At 43.9% G+C, this 23189-nt stretch overlaps 1 protein-coding gene across 5 annotated transcripts in view; it reads right to left on the minus strand.

Annotated features, from left to right (window-relative positions):
- Positions 1 to 23189, minus strand: part of ALDH18A1 (aldehyde dehydrogenase 18 family member A1) — a 78091-nt gene that overhangs the window by 20938 nt on the left and 33964 nt on the right. For all 5 annotated transcript variants that reach the window (XM_029911352.1, XM_024201847.2, XM_024201849.2 and 2 more), the window contains exons 7-11: positions 22643 to 22733; positions 20164 to 20288; positions 15941 to 16085; positions 6674 to 6747; positions 5849 to 5948 (exon numbers count right to left, since the gene is read on the minus strand). In XM_029911352.1, the coding sequence (XP_029767212.1) occupies positions 5849 to 5948; positions 6674 to 6747; positions 15941 to 16085; positions 20164 to 20288; positions 22643 to 22733 (535 nt within the window). The remainder of the gene's footprint in view (positions 1 to 5848; positions 5949 to 6673; positions 6748 to 15940; positions 16086 to 20163; positions 20289 to 22642; positions 22734 to 23189) is intronic.

A 23189-nucleotide genomic window follows, 5' to 3' on the forward strand; every position in this document is an offset into this window, starting at 1 on the left:
GCGATTGCGATCTGCAGCGGCAATTCGGCGGAAGGTCCTTCGCTCCAAGTGGGAGTGAGGGACCGTCCGCCAAATAGCTGGACCTGCCGCCCCTCTCCGGAGTGGCCGCCCCAAGCACCTGCTTGCCAAGCTGGTGCCTGGAGCCGGCCCTGTGCATGGCACTGCTGTAGCCAGTGTTGCAAGATATTTATGTGCCAGATGCGCTAAAGATTCATATGTCCCTTCATGCTTGGACCACCATTCCAGAGAACATGCATCCATGCTGATGACTGGTTCTGCTTGATAACGATCCAAGGCAGTGCGGACCGATGCATGTTCATTTTTATTATCGGAGTCAGATGATACCAGGAGAAGACTGATTTTCTTTTTTGGTGGTTCGGATTCTGTAGTTTCCAGATCGGAGTGTTGCTCTTTTAAGACTTCTGAAAGCATGATCCACACCTCATTTCTCTCAGATTTTGGAAGGCACTTCAGATTCTTAAAACTTGGGTTGAGTGCTGTAGCTGTCTTTAGAACGCTCACATTGGTACCTTCTTTGTGTTTTGTCAAATCTGTAATGGAAGTGTTCTTAAAACGAACAATGTATGTATGGGTCATCATCTGAGACTGCTATAACATGAAATATATGGCAAAATGCAGGTAAAACAGAGCAGGAGATGTACAATTCTCTCCCAAAGAGTTCAGTCACAAATTTAATTAATGCATTATTTTTTTTAACGAGCATCATCAGCATGATGCGAACGCCTGTTCTCACTTTCAGGTGGCACTGTAAATAAGAAGAGAGCAGCATTATCTCTCGTAAATGTAAACAAACTTGTTTGTCTTAGCAATTAGCTGACCAAGAAGTAGAACTGAGTGGACCTGTAGGCTTTCAAGTTTTACATTGTTTTGTTTTGGAGTGCAATTATGTAACCAAAAAAATCTGTTTGTAAACTGCACTTTCATGATAAAGAGATTGCACTACATTACTTGTATGAAGAGAATTGTTGAGATGTTAAGAGTAACAAGAAGGGTTTCTTCAGGTATGTTAGCAACAAGAAGAAAGTCAAGGAAAGTGTGGGCCCCTTACTGAATGAGGGAGGCAACCTAGTGACAGAGGATGTGGAAAAAGCTAATGTACTCAATGATTTTCTTTGCCTCTGTCTTCACGAACAAGGTCAGCTCCCAGACTGCTGCACTGGGCAGCACAGTATGGGGAGAAGGTGACCAGCCCTCTGTGGAGAAAGAAGTGGTTCGGGACTATTTAGAAAAACTGGACGTGCACAAGTCCATGGGGCTGGATGCGCTGCATCCGAGGGTGCTAAAGGAGTTGGCGGATGTGATTGCAGAGCCATTGGCCATTATGTTTGAAAACTCATGGCGATTGGAGGAGGTCCCAGGTGACTGGAAAAAGGCTAATGTGCCCATCTTTAAAAAAGGGAAGGAGGAGGATCCGGGGAACTACAGGCCAGTCAGCCTCACCTCAGTCCCTGGAAAAATCATGGAGCAAGTCCTCAAGGAATCAATTCTGAAGCACTTAGAGGAGAGGAAAGTGCTCAGGAACAGTCAGCATGGATTCACCAAGGGCAAGTCATGCCTGACTAACCTAATTGCCTTCTATGAGGAGATAACTGGCTCTGTGGATGAGGGGAAAGCAGTGGATGAATTATTCCTTGACTTTAGCAAAGCTTTTGATACGGTCTCCCACAGTATTCTTGCCAGCAAGTTAAAGAAGTATGGGCTGGATGAATGGACTATAAGATGGATAGAAAGCTGGCTAGATTGTCGGGCTCAACGGGTAGTGATCAATGGCTCCATGTCTAGTTGGCAGCCGGTTTCAAGCGGAGTGCCCCAAGGGTCAGTCCTGGGGCTGGTTTTGTTCAATATCTTCATTAATGATCTGGAGAATGGCGTGGACTGCACTCTCAGCAAGTTTGCAGATGACACTAAACTGGTAGGAGTGGTAGATACGCTGGAGGGTAGGGATAGGATACAGAGAGACCTAGACAAATTACAGGATTTGGCCAAAAGAAACCTGATGAGGTTCAACAAGGACAAGTGCAGAGTCCTGCACTTAGGACGGAAGAATCCCATTCACTGTTACAGACTAGGGACCGAGTGGCTAGGAAGCAGTTCTGCAGAAAAGAATCTAGGGCTTACAGTGGACGAGAAGCTGGATATGAGTCAGCAGTGTGCCCTTGATGCCAAGAAGGCTAACGGCATTTTGGGCTGTATAAGTAGGGGCATTGCCAGCAGATCGAGGGACGTGATCGTTCCCCTCTATTTGACATTGGTGAGGCCTCACCTGGAGTACTGTGTCCAGTTTTGGGCCCCACACTACAAGAAGGATGTGGAAAAATTGGAAAGAGTCCAGCAGAAGGCAACAAAACTGATTAGGGGGCTGCAGCACATGACTTATGAGGAGAGGCTGAGGGAACTGGGATTGTTTAGTCTGCAGAAGAGAAGAATGAGGGGGGATTTGATAGCTGCTTTCAACTACCTGAAAGGGGGTTCCAAAGAGGATGGATCTAGACTGTTCTCAGTGGTACCAGATGACAGAACAAGAAGTAATGGTCTCAAGTTGCAGTGGGGGAGGTTTAGGTTGGATATTAGGAAAAACTTTTTCACTAGGAGGGTGGTGAAGCACTGGAATGGGTTACCTAGGGAGGTGGTGGAATCTCCTTCCTTAGAGGTTTTTAAGGTCAGGCTTGACAAAGCCCTGGCTTGGATGATTTAGTTGGGATTAGGTCCTGCTTTGAGCAGGGGGTTGGACTAGATGACCTCCTGAGGTCCCTTACAACCCTGATATTCTATGATTCTAATTGAAAAATACTATTTCTTTTGTTTATAATTTTTACAGTGCAAATATTTGTAATAAAAATAATATAAAATGAGCACTGTACACCTTGTATTGTGTTGTAATTGAAATCAATACATTTGAAAATGTAGAAAACAATCCAAAATATTTAATAAATTTCACTAGGTGTTCTATTATTTAACAGTGCAATTAAAACTGCAATTAATCACGATTAATTTTTTAAATTGCGATTCATTTTTTTAAGTTAATCACGAGTTAACTACCATTAATCAACAGTCCTACTTTGCATTTATCAACATTGTAATTCATCTACCATTTTGTTGCCCAGTCACCCAGTTTTGTGAGAGCCCTCTGTAACTCTTTGCAGTCAGCTTTCAACGTAACTATCTTGAGTAATTTTGTATCGTCTGTAAATTTTGCCATCTCCCTGTTTGCCCCTTTTTCCATATCATTTATAAATATGTTGAATAGCAGCGGTCCAACTACAGATCCCTGGGGAACACCACTACTTACCTCTGTCCGTGCTGAAAACTGAACATTTATTCTGATCCTTCGTTTTCTTTCTTTTAACTAGTTACTGATCCAAGAGAGGAAACAGATTGACAGAGCGAGACGGGTACCCAGAAGTCAGGCCCAACAAGGAAAATAACAGAACACCACTGGCCATCACAGACAGCCCCCAGCTAAAACCTCTCCAGCACATCAAAGATCTACAACCTATCCTGGAAAATGATCTCTCACTCTCACAGACCTTGGGAGGCAGGCCAGTCCTTGTTTACAGACAGCCTCCCAACCAGAAGCAAATACTCACCAGCAACTACACACCACACCACAGAAACACTAACCCAGGATCCAATCCCTGTAACAAACCTCGTTGCCTACTCTGTCCCCATATCTACTCTAGCGACACCATCAGAGGACCCAACCACATGAGCCACACCATCAGGGACTCATTCACCTGCACATCTACTAATGTGATATATGCCATCATGTGCCATCAATACCCCTCTGCCATGTACATTGGCCAAACCAGACAGTCTCTATGTAAAAGAATAAATGGACACAAATCAGATATCAGGAATGGTAACATACAAAAGTCAGTAGGAGAACACTTCAATCTCCCTGGACATTCTATAACGGATTTAAAAGTAGCCATAAAAAACTTAAAAGTGAACAAAAAAACTTCAAAAACAGACTTCAAAGAGAAACTGCAGAACTAAAATTCATTTGCAAATTTAACACCATTAATTTGGGCTTGAATAGGGACTGGGAGTGGCTGGCTCACTACAAAAGCAACTTTCCCTCTCCTGGTATTGATACCTCCTCATCAATTATTGGGAGTGGACTACATCCACCCTGATTGAATTGGCCCTGTTTCTCCACTTGTAAGGTAACTCCCTTCTCTTCATGTGTCAGTATAATAATGCCTGCATCTGCAATTTTCACTCCATGCATCTGGAGAAGTGGGTTTCTTACCTACGAAAGCTTATGCCCAAATAAATCAGTTAGTCTTTAAGGTGCCACTGGACTCCTCATTGTTTTTGTGGATACAGACTAACACGGCTATCCCCCTGATACTTGATACCACAGTTAGTAGTTCTGCAATTTCATATTTGAGTTTCCTTCACAACTCCTGGGTGAATACCATCTGGTCCTGGTGACATACCACTGTTTAATTTATCTATTTTTTCCAAAAACCTCTTCCACTGAAACCTCAATCTGAGATAGGTCAGATTTGGCAGCTAAAAAGAATGGCTCAGGTGTGGGAATCTCCCTCATATCCTCTGCAGTGAAGACTGATGCAAAGAATTCCTTTAGCTTTTCTGCAACGGCCTTGTCTTGAGTGCTCCTTTACCACCTTGATCACCCAGTGGCCCCACTGATTGTTTGGTAGGCTTTCTGCTTCTTTTATACATAACATTTTTTTGCTGTTATGTGTTTATTTTGCTAGTTCCTCTTCAAATTCTTTTTTGGCCTGCCTAATTATACTTGTACACTTCACTTGCCAGAGTTTATTCTGCTTTCACCAGCCTGATCTGGTTCCACTGCACAACTAGGGAACTCTCAACATCCCTCCTTCGGGGCATCCCTTCACTGAAGCACTGCTCTTCTTCTGAGCTCTCTCTACTCTTTGGACTTGGGACTCCAAGTTCTGAGCTCCCTATCTGTCTCTGGATTCTGAACTTTCCCACTCATTTATAACTCCCTGGGGCAGCCCTGTCCTCCTCATTATGCTAAATTAGAGCGCAAATGGAGTTGGAACAGGAAAGCTGGACCCTATTTCATTTAAGTGGCCATTGCCCGTTACACAACACCATAAAGACACAAAACCAGGCACAAGCCCATTTCCCGCCTTTGCAGGTCACTATGAACATCCTTTGTAAAGAACACAGGAGTAAGTTGTCACATTGTGCATCTTCCCCCACCCAAAATGCCCTCCAAGACTTTCCAATGCATTAATCTGATACACCAGAATGAAGTTTATGATACAAGCAGCCTGAATAGAATAGACACTTCCTTGTTAAGAAGTGGATGTCTCTCTTTTTGGAACACATCATCAATCACATGCAGCTTGACCACAAGAGGAGACAAAGTACTATCCCCCACAGGGGCAGAGCATACTGTTTTACCAAACCCAGAAAGAGACCAGAGTAGTCACTGCAATGAAACACAAGGTGCTCACTACATGCATTTCCACAGCCAGACTCTCTCTCCTGACAACCTGGAGCACTAAACAGTTATCATCATGTACTGTTCAGTGTGTTACAAGCCCTTTGTCTGATCCAGAGGACATGAATCTTCTACAACTCCCTGCTGGGGGACTTTGTCCTTTAGCCCAAGCTGTAGGGATTCATGCTTTCAGCTCTCAAGGTCCCAGGCTTGACCGTCTGTGACAACCAAGATGACAGTCATTACACCATCACAGTTAGTTCCCAAATCCCTCAACCCCTGAATAAGAGTTCCCATCCCACTTTTCGCCTTCTGTTCAAACCCACATAGATTCATGATATCTACATATATTTAAGCTTACTAGCTCCATTAATACATTACCTTTACTTTCAGCCTCTTCCAAGTCCTTTTTATTGGCCAATAGAATTTCTTCTCTCTGGTCAGTTAGCAGGTCAGCTAGATGATAGATAATCTCTGCTCTCTGCAGAGAGAAAAAAAATTCTGTATGGTTATCATAGAAGCCAAGTGACTCAGGGTACTCAGGCTCGTGGTCTCCCCAACCCCCACTCTTATCTAATATCTCTGGACTCTTTCTTCTCTGGCTCCTGCACTTGACCTCCAGCATACCTCAGAAAGTGACCTGTTCATTATTTACTCCTTGCTGCTGGTTGGACTACACAGTTCAGCCTGCAGTCCTGGCTTCTGGCCTTTCCTGCATTTTGTCTGGCAGGTCTCTGCTTTCCTGCCTAACCAACAACAAGATGCCCCCTGCCTCTGTGCCAGCACCTGCCTTGCTCTACATAGTGCCTCCCTCTACCCAATCCAGCTGCAATGCAGTGGTACACTGAACGGTAGGTAGATCGCACACAGCTGCTCCCTTTCGGGCAGTTTAAGTATCCTCTCAGTAAGAACAATTGGGGCAGTTCACTCCAAAAACTCTTCTGTGGCATCCTCTACATGCCAATACCTGCATTTAAAATAATTAGAGCCATATAAACCTGATGGTTCAAATGTACATAATTTCCTAATTACAGCTCAGTAGACCACATCCTTCTTCACCCCTCCCTCTCATGTGGTATGTTACAATCTAAATGACAAGTGAGAATATGAGCTCTTTGGGGCAGAGATCTGTCTTAGGTTTTATTGTGAAACATGCAGTATATTTGTAAGTTCTAATACATAAATGAAGCCACATTGGCATGTTACCTGTTCAGGCTGTAGTGCCGCTAGGGACCTGCCTCCAGCTCGAGCCATTTCACCTTGCTGTTCTACTGTAGGGCCTGAAAAACAAGAGTTTTTGCAGTTCAAATCATCCATGCCCGAAGCTCAGAGCATGTTAAAGTCAAACTTACCCCTCACACACAAACCCAAACAGATGAGAAAGTAACAATGGTCAAAACCCTCCTATCCTACCCCACAACGCATGAGAAAGTAAGCATGTGGCTCACACGTGTTCAGGTAAAAATGCACATTCACGAAGCAAATTTATATTCTCATGCAAAAAAGTTACATCAGGAATGAACATACACACAAACAAACTTGAGGATCCATAAGCAAAAATGAAAAGGCGGAAAATTATTTCTAAGTAAATCCAGTACCAAAAGATGGTATAAAGCATGAAAATAATCCAAGAGCAGATATCATATCTAGTCTTCCCAATCTATTACAGTTTCCCAACCCAGCAACCCACTTGCTCAGAGCCTACAAGTTTCTAACATTATAATTTCATTTCTAGACCTACCCAGATAATCTCTCTCACTCCCCAAAGCACCTCTTTTCTTCACTTATGCCAAGTCTCTATCATTCCTAATCAGATATAACAAAGCAAAGTGTTGACTGGGGGTTGGTGCAAAGGAGATCATCAGGGCTCTTGAAATCTATTCTCACCACTAGGAGAGGAGTGGGTTCTAGTAGCTGGGAGTCTAGACGCCTGGTTTCTCTTGACAATGAATGTAAGTCAGAAGTTAAGAAATGTAGGCAACAGCTGAGAAGCTAAAGATACTGATGAAATACCTCTGGTCAACAGGGCGAAAGACAACATGGAATTTTAAATATACATTATAGAACAAAAAGGAATTCTAGCAACAATTTAAGTCCAGACAGAGATGGTAAAGTATTCAGTCCAGAAAAGGTAGAAGTATTTGATAAATATTTCTGTTCATATTTGGAACCAAGCTGGATATACTTAATATCATGTGATGAAATACTGTATTTTCCCCCAGCGATAATTAAGGAAGATGTTAAACAGCATGTACACTTCAGTTAAAACATTTTTTAAATCAGGAAGTCTGGATAGTTTGCACCCAAGAGTTTGAAAAGTTAGCTGAGGTGCATTCTGGACAACTGATATTAAAATTAGGTCTTGGAAAACAAGGGAAGGTCCACACTACTGGATAAAAGCTAACATAGCACCAATTTTTAAAAAGCTAAATGAGATTGTTGAGGTAATTATCATCAAGAGTTAAAGAATGGAAATATCAAACAAGATAATTTACTGGTAAAGCAGTCTTGTTAAGTGACCTTGATGTTCTTTGACAAGATTACAAAGACTAAGCCCTGGCTGGGATGATTTAGTTGGGGTTGGTCCTGCTTTGAGCAGGGGGTTGGACTAGATGTGCTCCAACCCATCACACCCCCAAACTCACTGTAGTCATAATCTGTATCTATGAGGCATTGTGTGAGGTATCCTATGCAAACAGGCAATACACTGGTCCCAAAAATCATTGTGTGGTGTACATTTGGGATGTGTAAAAACGGTTATCCATATGTGCCAGAATTAAGTTTTTAAAATGTATTTGGCAAGCAGTGCCTAAACTATGCCTGTTCCAGACAATAGAATGTGGTTCCGCCTCACTGAATGTGTCTGATGTAAATTATGCAAGGTGTTACCAAAGACAAAGAAAAGCACATTTACATGCAACATAAACAAAGCCATCAAGCTAATAAGGAAGGGAGACTGCACTGCCCCCCCTCCCCCAAAAGCCTTCCGGCCGCTTGAAGCATGATCAATGAACTTCTGCCATGTGGCCTTCCCGAAGAGAGAAGCGCTGGCTGGGCTTACTTTTCAAATAATACATTTCAAAGGTTTAATGGACTATAAAAAAGAAAGGGGAGAGAACCCCATAGGTATCACATGAGGTATTCAAGGATTCCAGAGCTCTTGAAATCACAGAATGTCAGGTCCTTCAAACTAGGGGTTGAAGTCTCTGGGAACTGAACACAGGTGAGAATCCTGCTTAGGCAAAGATTATAATTTGCTGAAATTAAATGTTAGCATTAGAAGTGTGGTTTTATTTTTGTGTGTTTATAACCATTTCTGCCTTTACTCCTTGTAATAAGAAGAGGGCCTGAAACATAAGGCCTTATATCAGAGGCCTGGTATGAGGCCTAAATTAAAGTAGTGGTCAAAACTTTGCTAATATGAAGTAAAGTCAGGTTGTGAGCAAGAGGCTGGCCCTGCTCACAGAATTTGGCAAGCATAAGGCTGATATTGCAAAAATACATATTCCTAAGAGGTGCTAGGCACAAAGCACTCACGCAAGCACATTCCAGAAAGGTGGTACCAGAACACCCCGATAAACACATTCCCCAAAGATAACAGCAACACGCTGACCCATCTTAAGGATAAGGTGAGGATGACAGCATGATGGATAGAGATGTTTTGATCGAACCTACTGGTACAAGGCAACGGGTGGCGCCCTGATACGTCACAGGCGATACTTGTTCATATTGGTATATAAAGATATATCTTGGAGGGAGTGTCTTTGGCCAGTCAAGGGGGCAGTGGGAAGTCCCGCCACTGATTGAACTGCGTCCATTGTCAGAGGCATACATGTGCTAGTATAACTGGAGACACTGATCCGGGGAGCTAGGACCCTACTTCGTTGACAATAAACCTGGCTGGGTGCCTTCACACCTTAATGGATTTTGTGGTCATTGGACGGTTCGCTCAAGGTCTGCTGTGCCAGCTGTCTGCGCAGAACTGGGACGGCATACGGAGGGAACACACCACAGCCAAACATCTGACCACACTCCTTATTTGGTATCACTTAAACTCATGACTTTTAAATAAACTTGTTTTACTTTTACTATAAACCAGTTCAGTGGTGTGACTGAAATGAGTGTTTTTCAAATCCCAGTTAAATTAATGAGCTGAAGTGTATTGTCCATTTAAAGGAGCAATGAACTTAACTTCTGTAAGCGTTCAGTGAGAGGGCTTGCCACTGCAGGGAGACAGTTTTTGGGAAACCTGGCACTAGGGGTGGAGTTGGGGGTCACTTTGCTAAAAGCAACTGTATGGTGGAAGCTAGGCTGTGGCCTACATGATTCTACATGAGTTGTTTGTGTCAGGGCTGTGAGCCAAAGCAGCACAGCATATAAAGCACCCAGAGTTGCTGGCAGGAAGTGACACAACCCCTTACTGGTCTAGGTTGAACCCCAAAACATCACAATCAACCAACGGAGACCACACCGTGACTGCAAACTCCTCAAAATACTTCCCTCTGCTCACCAGCATCACCTCTTTGTCACTCGAGTTCAGCTTCAGCCAGCTGTTCTTCATCCAAGATCTGATCTCATCCAAGTACTCGGTCATCTCAGTAGCAGTGGGCTGGTCATATGCAGTGAAGGATAAGTAGAGTGGTGTATAATCTGCATATTGCTCTCATTTGAGTCCCTGTCATCTGACTAATTCACTTAGAGGTTGCATGTAGATTTTGAAAAGGGCTGGAGAGAGAACTGATCCTTGTGAAACTCCACAAGTGATGGGTCTAGCAGTGGTGGTGCAGTTTTCCACCAGTATTCCTGGGGAATATACTTCAAGGAAGGACTCAAGCCATTTTAGCACATTTCCCATCACTGTTTAATATTTTTTTCAATATCTAGAATCATCATGCATTTTAATACAGCCAAACACAAGGCTCAAAGACTGGGAATAAAGAACACAAACCATACTTACATGAAAAGGAATTATATTCTGGAAAGGACTGAGGGCCAACTGTAAATAGCAAATGCCCAGTGCTGTGTCATGGCAAAACTGGCTATCACGATACTTTGACGTATTGACATGGGAATATCAAGTAGGATTGGGAGACTATATTACCTCTCTATACAGCATTGGGGAGACTACTATTAAAATAATGGGCCCAGTTCTGGTGTCCATATTGCAGAAGTTTCAGAGAAGAACTCCAAAAATGAATCATGCTCTGGAAAACATGCCTTAAGATGAGAAACTTGAGGGGCTCAGTCTATTTAGCTCATTGATGAGGTGGTGAAAAGGCAATTTAAATCATGGTCTATTAGTTACATAGGAAGGGCTCTTATCCAGAAGATTAATCTAGCAGCCAAAGGCAAAACACGCTGCAATGGCTGGAAGTTGTAGTAAGTAAAGTTCAAAATGGAAATTAGACAAAGTTTTAAATGGTAAGGATAACCGTTGGAACAGATTACCAAGGAATATGACAAGTTCACCACCACCTGAAGTCCCTTAAATCAAGGCTGAATGTCTTCCTAAAAGATATGTTCTAGTTCAGCCACACGTAAGCTAATCACTAATGCAGGGGTCGGCAACGTTTGGCACGCGGCTTGCCAGGGTAAGCACCGTAGTAGCGGGCTGGGCCAGGTTATTTATCTGCTGACGCAGCAGGTTCAGCAGATCGCGGCCCCCACTTGCCGCGGTTCGCCGTCCCAGGCCAACGGGGGCGGCGGGAAGCGGCGCGGGCGAAGGATGTGCTGGCCACAGCTTCCCACCGCCCCCATTGGCCCGGGACGGCGATCCGCGGCCAGTGGGGGCTGCGATCGGCCGAACCTGCCGCGTCAGCAGGTAAATAAACTGGCCCGGCCCGCTAGGGTGCTTACCGTGGTGAGCCGCGTGCCAAACGTTGCCGACCCCTGCACTAGGTGAAGGTATATGGTCTGTATTCTGCAGAAGATCAGACTAAATGATCATGGTGGTCACACACAGGGACCCAGAACTGCCTCAGCCATTTGGGCACAATTAAAATGACTTGTGCTCTGTCCTATCTAATCTTCTACAGGACTTGGGAAAGCAGAGGGCTAGGAGGAAAGGCACAGTTCAAATGGACTGTCTAAGGGAGTAGGAGACTGGCCCTGAGCTCCTCTGGAATAGTATGTATTACACTTCCTGTTTATTTGGGAGTTGAACAGGTCCCAAGTAGGGGTTCCCCAGTGAGTGAAGATACTGTTCACCACTGAGCTGTGTTGCTCCCACTCGCAGTTGGTAGCAAAGTGACTGCTGAAGCTGTCTGCCAAAGAGTTCAGGGTTCCTGGGAGATACATCAGTTTCATAAACTGACCAATTCTACCCTGTTTCCCCGAAAGTAAGACATCCCCCGAAAATAAGACCTACTTCCAGTTTTGCCTCTCGCTGTAATATAAGGCATCCCCCCGAAAATAAGACCTCCCCGATAATAAGGCCACCCCGGAATATAAGGCCCCGAAGCTCCAGGAAAAATAAGACCTCCCCTGAAAATAAGACCTAGCGCATCTTTGGGAGCAAAAATTAATATAAGACACTGTCTTATTTTCGGGGAAAACAGGGTATATACAGGGGAATGGATCTTGGGTGTCCCTGTTTATGTTGAATACAGTTGTTGGGTTATCTGAGATTATGAGAACATGATGAGTCTGCATTAATGGTAAAAATGCCCATGCATGCTTCTCAGACTGCTGAGTTCCAGAAGATTTATGTGCAACCTGGTTTCCTGGGGCATTCAAATGTCCTGTGCTGTGTGATCGTCCAAGTGAACCACCCACCCTAACAAAGAGGTGTCTATGATTATACTCCTGTTGGGTGTAGTGGATAGGAAAGAACTGCCCATGCACACTTGTGCGGAGTCTTTCCAGAGAGGTTTTTAACTTGATTGGGATTGTCACTACTGTGTCCATGCTGTGTTTTCTTGGTGTGTGTGTATATATACTGTTAGAAGCTAAGCCTGTAGGCAGCAGAGGTGGAGACTGGTGAACAGCATTATGCAAGTACATGACACCACATGATCTAAAAGAGTAAGGCAAATTCAGACCATGGGTTGTGCATAACCTGATCTATCAGTCTGCCTATGGCTTGGAATCTGTACATAGGCAGATAAGCCTTTGCCCTGACTGAGTCTAAGGTTTCTCCTATGACAGCTATAGCCTGTATCGGAGTCAGAATAGACTTTTCCATGTTCAGAGATTCCAAGATACGCTAGGAGACAAAGCATCAATAAGGTCGATGCTATGACTTCTGGACATGTCATGCCTGTAAGAGGCCAGTTATCTAGATACAGGAAGATGGTAGAACTGTCCAATCAGAGATGTGCTGCTACTACAGAAAACATTTTCATGAAGACCTTGGGTGCAGTTGCTATAGTGACTGAAATCTGAGGAATCTTCCGTGGGAAGATTCTAACCTTCTGGGGTAACTTGTCTTTAGAATGTAGATTAAATAAAAGACATTTGGCCAGGGGAGCCTGATAATTGGAGATTTTAAACTGGAAGCAGTGGAAGTAGACACCTTTCTCCCCATAAAGTCTAAATACTTTGTTTCCTTATTCACCGGGGTTGCCCTTGGGTGTTATCATCTGGACCTTTCTGGAACTGCTTAGATGACAAGGGAGCTCAGGGCAGGGTGGGAGAACAAGCACTCCATTCCCTAAGCCTTCCTAGGGGGTAGGAGCATAGGTAGCTGGTATTTGCGCCATACAGTTCTTGCCATTTCCAGTATGGCCTCATTGAACTGGGAGTGCTATTCAGCTAGATCCCATAGGCTACAGGATGACCAGGAGCTTGTGTAAGGAGTCCTGGACCACCTTTAAATTTGGAGCTCTTCTGCTATTCTCCAAGGCAGCTCTTGGAATTGTCTGTGGTTGTCCAAAGGAGACGGAGCGGCAGGAGCAATCACCTTATTGGGCAAGGAAGATGAAATATCTGTCATTACCAGCAGATCTGGTTAGTCTTCCGTCCTCTTTCATAGGTTTCAGTTGGCCTCCTGGAGGGAAGGGATGGTAAGACTCTCAACTAGATTGCACATGCACTGGGTACCATACCACAGGTCCCTTAGCCTCCAGTAAGGCCAATATGAGGGGTTGAAAATTTGTGGTGATCCCAAGGCACACCTTGGGTGCTATTGGTCCTGAGGGGTCCCCACTCAGACGGATGAGAGAAGTAGTGGGAGACTTTCCATGCCCTGTCTGGGCTGAACTCCCTCGGTGGAGGAAACAATGGTTTCACTGGTATATCTGACTCTCCCGGAGATAAGATTGAGTCCAGTTCTATCAGTGATGTCATCGATACAGATGTCAGGGAGCTAAGGCTGAGGATGAAATGGGAGAGGAGCTTCACCCTGATGTTACAATCTCCCTGGTGAAGGTCGGTTCTGACAACAGGGGAGACTGTGGGTCTGGGAGGATGAAAATATTCTCTGGAGCAGCATAGGATACTGGAGTCTAGAAGGCTGCATCTCATTGCTGTAGGCTGCTGGAGTCGGTGTAAACTGTAACGGGACTCTTAATAATCAGTGTTTCCTTATAGGAGCTGTGATGGTACTGCTAGTGAAGGAGCCTCTGACTGCATGGTCATTATCAGTACCAACAGTGCAGTGTCCTTCAGCTTCCAGGGCTTAGTCTTAGTTGGTACTGTAGTCAGTGTCAGTGACTATGGTCTCAAAGTACATTTTGCCAGTACTGAAGGAGTCTTATTCCTATGTGCCTTCCGATCATGGTCACAAGGCTTAAGAAGACCTAAGTCCTTGTGTCCTAGGCACAAGGGCTCACCCAACCTGGTCAGGGAAGGATCCCTTCTCTTATGAGAGTGCCTCTTACTCTTGTGAGGCGGCCCAAATGAAGGGTCTTTTGCTCTGGTTGTTCCCTCCCCTGAACAGACATTGAGTGAGAAGGTGCACATCTTCATGTCTCAAGCTGATGTACAGAGCATCTTCCAGTCAGGAAGGGGGGGAACTAGGCCGGGGTCTCCAAAGCCAGAGTTCTTGAACCTGACATGTTCAGCTGGGAAAGGAGCAGCAGATACTGCATTTAGCAGAAATATGAGCTTCTCTAAGGCAGCAGAGGCAGTGCAGGCAGTTGTTGCCAACCAAAAAGGAGTGGGGACAGGAGATGCAATTCTTAAAGCCTGGGCATAATCTAAGTCTTGTGCTGGGGGAATCAAAACATTCTCTGGCGTGGGGATTCTAACCAGGGCCAGTGCAAGGAAGTTTTGCGCCCCCCGCCCCAGTCCTGTGGCAGCTCCCCACCCCCCCCACGCCCTGAGGCGCCCCCCCACGCAGCTCCCCCCCCTGCCCTAAGGCGCCCCCCCGGGGAGCCGTGCTGCAGCTCCCCACCCCAGCTCACCTCTGCTCCGCCTCCTCCCCAAGCACGCCGCCCCCGCTCTAATTCTACTCCCCTCCCAGGCTTGTGGCGCCAAACAGCTGATTGGCGCCGCAAGCCTGGGAGGCGGGAGAAGTGGAGCAGCGACGGTGTGCTCGGGGAGGTGAGCTGGGGTGGGGAGCTGGGGTGGGGAGCCCTGTGGCAGCTCCCCCCCCGCCCTGAGGCACCCCTGCGGCAGCTCCCCACCCCCCCGGCCCGGGGAACCGTGCGGCACCTCCCCACCCCAGCTCACCTCTGCTCTGCCTCCTCCCCGAGCACGCCGCTCCAATTCTCCTCCCAGGCTTGCGGCGCCAAACAGCTGATAGGCACTGCAAGCCTGGGAGGCGGGAGAAGTGGAGCGGCAACTGCGCGCTCGGGGAGGAGCGCTGTAAAAAAAAAAAAAAAAAAATTGGGGGGCACCGCTTTTTGGCACCCCCAAATCTTGGCGCCCTAGGCAACCGCCTAGTTCACCTTAATGGTAGCACCGGCCCTGATTCTAACTACTATCTAAACTTATAAAAACCACTAACAACAGCAACTTGCTATATAAAACTTGGAAATATTTACAGGGAAAAAAAGGGTGAGGAGGATCAGTTCTAGACACTGGAGATTCCAACTCAGACCATGAAATGGTGAGAAAGAACTGGAGTGGTGTCTGTCTGCACTGCCCCTTATACTCTTGGCACAGAACATGAGAAAAGCAGAAGCGAAGACCAAGGGACACTACTTGCTAGCATTTTCCGGTCTCAGGTGCATGGAGCACATGCGTATCCAGTGGAATACACGGAGTCCAGCATTCAAAGAAGAATCAACTTTTATAAATAGAGACAAGGGGGTGAAGTAATATCTTTTACTGGACCAACTTTTTGGGGGGAAAGAGACAGAATTTCAAACTACACAACTCTTCTTCAGGACCTGGTTCTCTAATATCCTGAGACCAACAACACTGCAAAACAACTTTAAAAAATGTCTGTTTCCAATGGCCAAAGCACATTTTCCCAGTTATCCTACAGCTATAAAGCAAGCATTAACTCATTCTGAACCCCCAGAAAGCCTACCCCACTCTATCATCCTCCACCCAATCCCCATCTCAAAATTCCAAATACCAACTTACCTGCAGGTTTTACCTCTGAAAAAAAAGTGCCAACTTTTTTCCCCTCCACAATGTCTGTGATAACATGGCCAGAGATCTTTGGATGGGTTCCATTTGCGATCACTACAGAGGTGCCACCTTGGAGGGCCCATAGAGCTGCCTTGACCTACAAGGGAGGATAAAGCTAGTCCTGGGGAAAATCTCAATACCTAGCAAGCATTCTCCTGGCTCTTGAACTCTATTCTTAGTAATCATCTCCTGATTATCTTTGGTCTTTTAGATTGTAAATTTTAAGCAGGGACCATCTGCTCTTAATACATTTGGAAACGTATAGGAGCTACCACAATCTATGTAATTAATTTTAAAACAAGGTCATTTATTCCTGCTTTGTATTCTGTTGCTTGGCTAGTTTCTAACTCATGACTGTAGTTTAAGTTCCCTTAACAGTCTACTGTGAGAAACTCTGTCAAAGGCTTTTTGAAAATACAGATAAGTCTATCAACTTCTCCTGTATCCACTATTACGTTACCATGCTTAAAGTATTCTAGTAGATTGAAGAGGCATACTTTTCCTTTGCTGAAGCTACCCCTGGGGTGTCTCCATCATGTCATGATTTAGGTGTTTATAATTCTATTTTTTCAAATGATAGTTTCAACCAATCTTCCTGGTACAGATAAGAGGATCATTGGTATTTAATTCTCAGAATTACTGCTAGTGCATTTTTAATGGCAAAGACAAAAATTTACTATTTTTCAGGGAGTACATTATTTTAATGAGAGATTGCACATTTGTGAACAGCTCAGCCACTTCATTCTTGAACACCTTAAGGAATCTTGGATAGCTAACATCTGGGCACCATTTCTTTGGAAACCTTATTTCATCTCAACACCCAGTGATAAAGAATGATGCAGTCTATTTAGATTGCAAGCTTCTTGGGGCAATGACTGCTATTCTGTTTGTCTAGAACAATTGTGTCCTGGTGTGACGGTGTACCCCATAAGGCTTCATGGGAATATGCTTATGAATGTATATATGACATAACTGGAATATGTTTTATGCTACATATGCCACGTAACATATCTATGTAAAGGTTATGATCTACTGAATACATTCCTCCTATTTGTATGCATGTATCATTTTTGTACTTGAAGTTAGGAATATTGGCTGTATACTTGCTTGATAGCCTTAGTAAAGCATTTGGTCAGCTTCTTGAGAAAGGAGTGTGCAAATTAAGTGCCCAGTCAAGAACCACTTAAGCCAACAATGAACTCGAAGATGCTAATCCACATTGGAGCTTTCCCAGGAATGTGGCTTGGCTGATAAGAAACTCAGTCATGCATGGACATGTGACTTGCCCATGTGACTCCAAAACTCCATCTTGGAGCTGGACTTTCCATAGGAGAGAGGAGGGGGTCTCCACTCAAGAGAAAATCTACTTAAACCCCTGGGAGACCCCTCCATTTTGTCTTCAGCTGGCTAAAGAGAGCGCCTCTCCACCCCCGAGGATACCTGAAAGAGACTGGAACAAAGGACAGTAACTACAGGGGGTGTGAGTGATTGCTGGACCCAGACTAGAAGGAGACTAGTCTGTAAAAGGAAGCTTACTGGAACTGGTGAGATTTTATTTGTATTCAGTTTTCTTAGACATAGACTTGCGTGTTCTATTTTATTTTGCTTGGTAATTCACTTTGTTCTGTCTGTTACTACTTGGAAACACTTAAATCCTACTTTCTGGATTAATAAAATCACTTTTTACTTATAATTAAGAGTATGTATTAATACCTGGGGGGGAGGAGGCAAACAGCTGTGCATCTCTATCAGTGTTATACAGCAGTGGGCTCCATTTGATCGCGCACCCCTATCAGTAAAAAATTTTTGAGCACGCACCCCCTGCCGCGCACCCCCAAGGATCCTCTTGCGCACCCCCTTTATACAGGGTAAAATGGATTTATTTGGGGTTTAGACCCCATTGGGAGTTGGGCATCTGAGTGCTAAAGACAGGAACACTTCCATAAGTTGCTTTCAGTTAAGTCTGCAGCTTTGGAGCACATGGTTCAGACCCTGGGTCTGAGTTGGAGCAGACTGGCATGTCTGGCTCAACAAGACAGGGTGCTGGATTCCCAGGCTGGCAGGGAAAGCAGGGGCAATAGTAGTCTTGGCACATCAGTTGGCAGTTCCCAAGGGGGTTTCTGTGATCCAACCTGTCACACCTGGTTCTTGGTTGGGCTCTAGACAAAACAATAGTAAATATGAACAGATTTCTGTACTCCAGTGGATCCAACAATTCTCTCATGGGCCTCCTGCTTCCAATATAAAGAATTTATTGTTGTTTCTATGCCTTTGGTAATTGCTATTCAAAATGCTTTGTGGCCCTCTGATTTCTATCCCAGGTTTCACCTGCAATAATTCATGCTGTTTGTCACACTAGGGCTAAGTTTCCATTTTTCTTGCCCTCCTCCTTCCTTTTCTGCTCAGGGGGCTCCAATGCCAAGACTGAAGACTTCAATTTCCTCACTTTTGATTTTAAGGCCCTTTGGATGTGCTTCCTCAATTTTTTTGTTTTAAGTTTCCTTTCTTAAGTTAATGTCACAGTGCTGGATTTTCTATGATCCCTCTCAAGCATTTAATTTAATTATACAGTGGTCAATATTACATTATGGGTCAATTATAATTACTTCTTTTACCAGCTCCTGCACACTGCTTAGCACTAAGCCAAGAATAGCCTCTCCTCATGTACTCTAGAGAGCAATCATTTAAGGTATCAAGAAATGGCTTCTCTGAAACCTTATCTCACTGCAACATCTGACCTATTCATATATGGTATCTGAGTCATCTATTACTGCTTTATTATATTTAATTGCCTCTGATCTTCCTCATTCCCTTCCTGATTAGAATGCAGGTAGCATAACCCTACCAGTATATTTGTATTATTACTTGGTATTTGTATCCCTACAGATTATGGTGTATGGTCCTCCTCATTGAAGAAACTCTGATTTTATGGAATCTTTCAGAGACAGGGTTGCTTTCTTGCCTCTGCCACTTTCCTGCATAATTTCCAGGCCAGTATTACAGTGCTCCCTTGACTTGGGGGATTCCACATTTCAGATATGCCTATTATGTCAAGTTCCTCTTCCACTTTCTAGACTGTCTAGTTTGCTTATTTTTGTTTTTAAGATTCTCTCATTAATATACAGACATGTATAGTATTGTTTTGATCAAGTGTCTGCTTTTATTTAACCCATTTGTCTGGCGCCGTGTATCTTTTCCAGAACATACCTCTGATCTCAGTTCATCTCATCATTTCAGGTGTAATTAAAGTACAATCCTTTACTAGGAAATTCAGACTTGCCTTTTAAAATAGGGATATCCCCAACAGGTGCCCTTGTACACAATGAGTGCTCCTTTGCACCTGATAGCTTTCTCTGAGCTCCTAGTTTAAGTTCTATGCAAAAAGACAGCTTCATTTTGGTTGAGGTGGAATTCATTTTTATATAAGCTCTCCTTTCTCCCCAAAGTTTGTATTAAAATTAAAACCCTCCTCTTTACACCATCTTCTCATTCATACATTGTGACTCTGACGTTCACCTTATCTAGCCAGCCCTTCATATGGAACTAAAACCATTTTAGATAACGGTACTGTAGAGGTATTGGACTTAAGCCTCTTTCCTAATAATCAACATTTACTGCAGATTTTAGGAAATCTCCCCAACACCTAAGTAATTGGTACTAATATAAACCACAACAATGGACTCCTTTCCAGCATTCATTCGAAGATTGTCTAGATGTCTCATGAAATCCACCACCCTCATGCATTCATATAATGGATATTTGAGTGCCATGTATGTATTGCACTCAGAAGAAAAAAGCAAGTCCCTGCCCCAAGGATCCTGCAATCCACTTATCTCCAAGGAGGGGAGGGGGGCAGAAGGCTCAGGAGTTGTCTCCCACCCCCACCAAGGGAAAGGGGTAGGGGGGTGGGTATTTAATCCTTCTGTAATAGAACACAAATATGTATACAGAGGACTAAAACTCCCAATCTCCTCCTTTAGGAGCAGGCAACATGTATCAAAACAGGAAGAAGGCAGATGTAACTGGTCAAATTCAGTATGTGATGCAAGAGAATAGTGTAAAATACATTTTTATTCAAATGGGCCTAAAAAAGGTAAATGGAACCTCATACCATTGCAGAACATTGATTTCTCCCTATGAAGAACAAAGCAGCACAGGCTTCAAGCTTCTCCTACCTTGGCCTCCATTCCTCCCATCCCTACCCGGGATTTGGTTCCAAATGTCACAGACTGCTGATCTCCAGGGTAAAATATGTCAATGAGCTTCGCGTCATCTGACCCTGGGGGACTGTCAAAGAGCCCTAAAATGGAAATTTGTTAAGTTAGCTCTATACAACCTTGGACTCTGAAATTCAGGGGAAAGGAACTCGGGAAAGACTGGAAAACTGAACTTCCTTATACAGACTTGGGCGAACATTCTCCACTGTAAGAGAGCACTTGTGTGCTTCCTAATGAACCCATCTTATGAGGCTGTAGGCTTTAAGTAACAATAGGTGCTATTCCCAAGAGTGCCAATATACATGGGTCCTTGAAGTATCACAAAGTTAAACTTGAAAAAAAGGCCACTAATATAGGAACAAAAATATGATACCCCCAGATATTCTGTGGTACCAAGACACTTGGAAAGCAGTGATGTTAGGAGTGGTCATGCAGTCAGAGTTGACAGAAAGTTAGACCTGAGTTTCCAATGCAATATGTCTGCAAAAAAGTAGTGTGATTTGGGATTGCATACACAAAGGCATTTCAGCATGGGCATGGAGGGGATCATTCCCCTCTCTCTTTGGTCTTAGGTAACATTTCTGGGCACCACATTTCAGTGAGATTGAACTGCCTTAAGTTTGTCAGAGAAGAATAAAATAGGATTAAATATTAAATACTGCTAATAGCGGGACACGAGTCTAAATGTGTAATATCTGGAATTCACTTTTTTTTTTTTTTTTTTATAAACAAAGTACATTTCAGTCTGTTACCCTTTAATCTCCCCCCGCCCCCTTAAACATCCTCTACCACTATCCCACCAGAAATTCCAGATAGAAATATCAGTATTAGAAGAACATTAAGGTTACAAAGTAAACTTCGGTGTGTTTAAGATTGTCTGTGCAAACCTAACTCTATTTCCTTGTGTGCGCGTGCACACACACACACACACACACACACACACACACACACACACACAGATAAGCTCTAACTACACAATCATATGCTTTTTGCAACAAGTCCTTCCTCATTCAGTGCTCAGTTTGGACAGTGTGTAGTGAATCAGGAAATGGTCTGTAGCAGCTTCCTGCCTTAATCTAGTTTGTAACTACAAATCGTTTACATTTAGCAAATTCACTCGTCAATGGAATTACACTGATGTAAGTTTACAGTAACAGCAGAATGCATCCCTCGCTCTAGAGGCTGAACAGCATGCAGTGAAAGAGACAGGAGCTAGGGTAGAATACAGTGACATGCAGCAAAAGAGGCAAAGTAAGTTATTTTTAATTTTAGTTGACTGATAGCAATTGTAGCATCCCCACCTTTTCCCTTTACTTCTGTTCTCGTGAGCATAGAACTAAATATTGCATCTCTGCCGTATTCACTGATCAACATTCAACATGTACATGTAACTATATTCTATAGAAAAACTATGTGTATAGTTCCCTGCTAAGGGTTTTAGCTTTTTCCTTGTAATTATGGTAAAAGGCATTAATAAACTATTTGTATATGGCATGATAAGTGCTACAGCTCTCAAGAAGGAAAGAAGTCTAGAAGTGGTAATTCACTTTTCCTTTCTGCAACATGTGCCAATGAATTGTTCAATCTGGGGTGGTCTGTGGGGTGTGTGTTTATATAAAAAACAACAATCAGACAAAGGTTCAATGTGATGCAGAGAGAGAGATCCATAAATGAAATTGGGGTTCTTAAGGTAGCTCCCTGGAAAGGACTGAGGATCTTTTAAAATTCCTCTTCTTTTCCACAGCATCTAGTTTTTGAGCTCCACACAGTTGTTTCGATATCTTAGAATATGTTATTGTTTATGTTAAATTTTCAGACAACATGTGGGGCTGTACACTAGATCTACTGCTGACATTAATTTATAGTTCCCTCAACTCCTAGCAAATGGAAAGGCAGTGCCTTAACCACAACAGTGGACTGGAACTCAGGAGATCTGAGTTCAAATTCCCAGCTCTGCCATAGATTCCTATGTGACCATGGCAAGTAACTAAATTTTTCTGTGCCTCAGTTTCCCATCTGTAAAGTGAGGATAGTGATACTTCCCTACTTCAGAGGTGCCATGAGGACTAGCCTTAGTGTTTAATAGGTGTTCTGTACTGTAGTAATGACTGCCATAACAAAAATAAAATGTCACCGTCTGCAGGCAGGAGGGAGGGACGGGAGAGCTACCTCCCTGCTTCCATTCCCTGCCTTTTCCCTTTTCTCCTGCTTTCCGGTGGCTTCCATCCCCTGAGGCTTTTATGCAGCCCCAGAATAATTAAGTAGCAGCTGTCTCTTCCTCCCCAGTTAGGGCCAGGCTACCTCCAGCCTGCTCTAATTTGTTCCCCTAATGAGGAGCAGGCATGATAAAGGGCTCAATCTGCAACCCTTTGCCCAGCACTGTGTCGTAGGGTAGAAATTGTTGATTTAACCACAGGCAAAGGTGTAAGTCACATACCTTCTACATCTGAGAGAACAATCAGGAGATCAGTCTTCATTTCTACAGCCAATCGTGCTGCCAGACTATCATTATCCTTAACGCTAATAACCTGAAATACATACAGAGGTCAGCAACACCAGCAGGAGAGAGAAACTAGCAAACACTGACTGTGTCCTACAGTGAACAACAAATATCAGTACTACCATGCCCCTCTGCACTGCTTTGTCCATATTTTACTGTGTGCTCTATGGGGTGGAATCTTTGTATGGAGTTGAGCACAATGTTAGCATTCAGTAAACAAGTAGTAATATCCTATCCAAATCAGTCTGTGCTCTGCAAAAAGCAAGCCATGCTAGTGTCTACTCCCCATCCAAATCAATGCACCTTGTCAAAAGCAAGCCGTGTCAGTACTCATTCCTTAATTCCTCTGTCCACACCATTCTGCTTAACTGTATGGACTTTCAGCTCCCAGCATCACTGTGGCTTTTTCTGTTCTTACATTTTCCATTTCCCCTATTGGTCACTCCAGGATATCCAGATTATTACAGTGTTAGTGAGTCATGCA

Source organism: Terrapene carolina, unplaced genomic scaffold, assembly GCF_002925995.2.
Source record: "Terrapene carolina triunguis isolate 2854851 unplaced genomic scaffold, T_m_triunguis-2.0 Scaffold95, whole genome shotgun sequence".
Taxonomy (NCBI): Eukaryota; Metazoa; Chordata; order Testudines; family Emydidae; genus Terrapene; species Terrapene triunguis.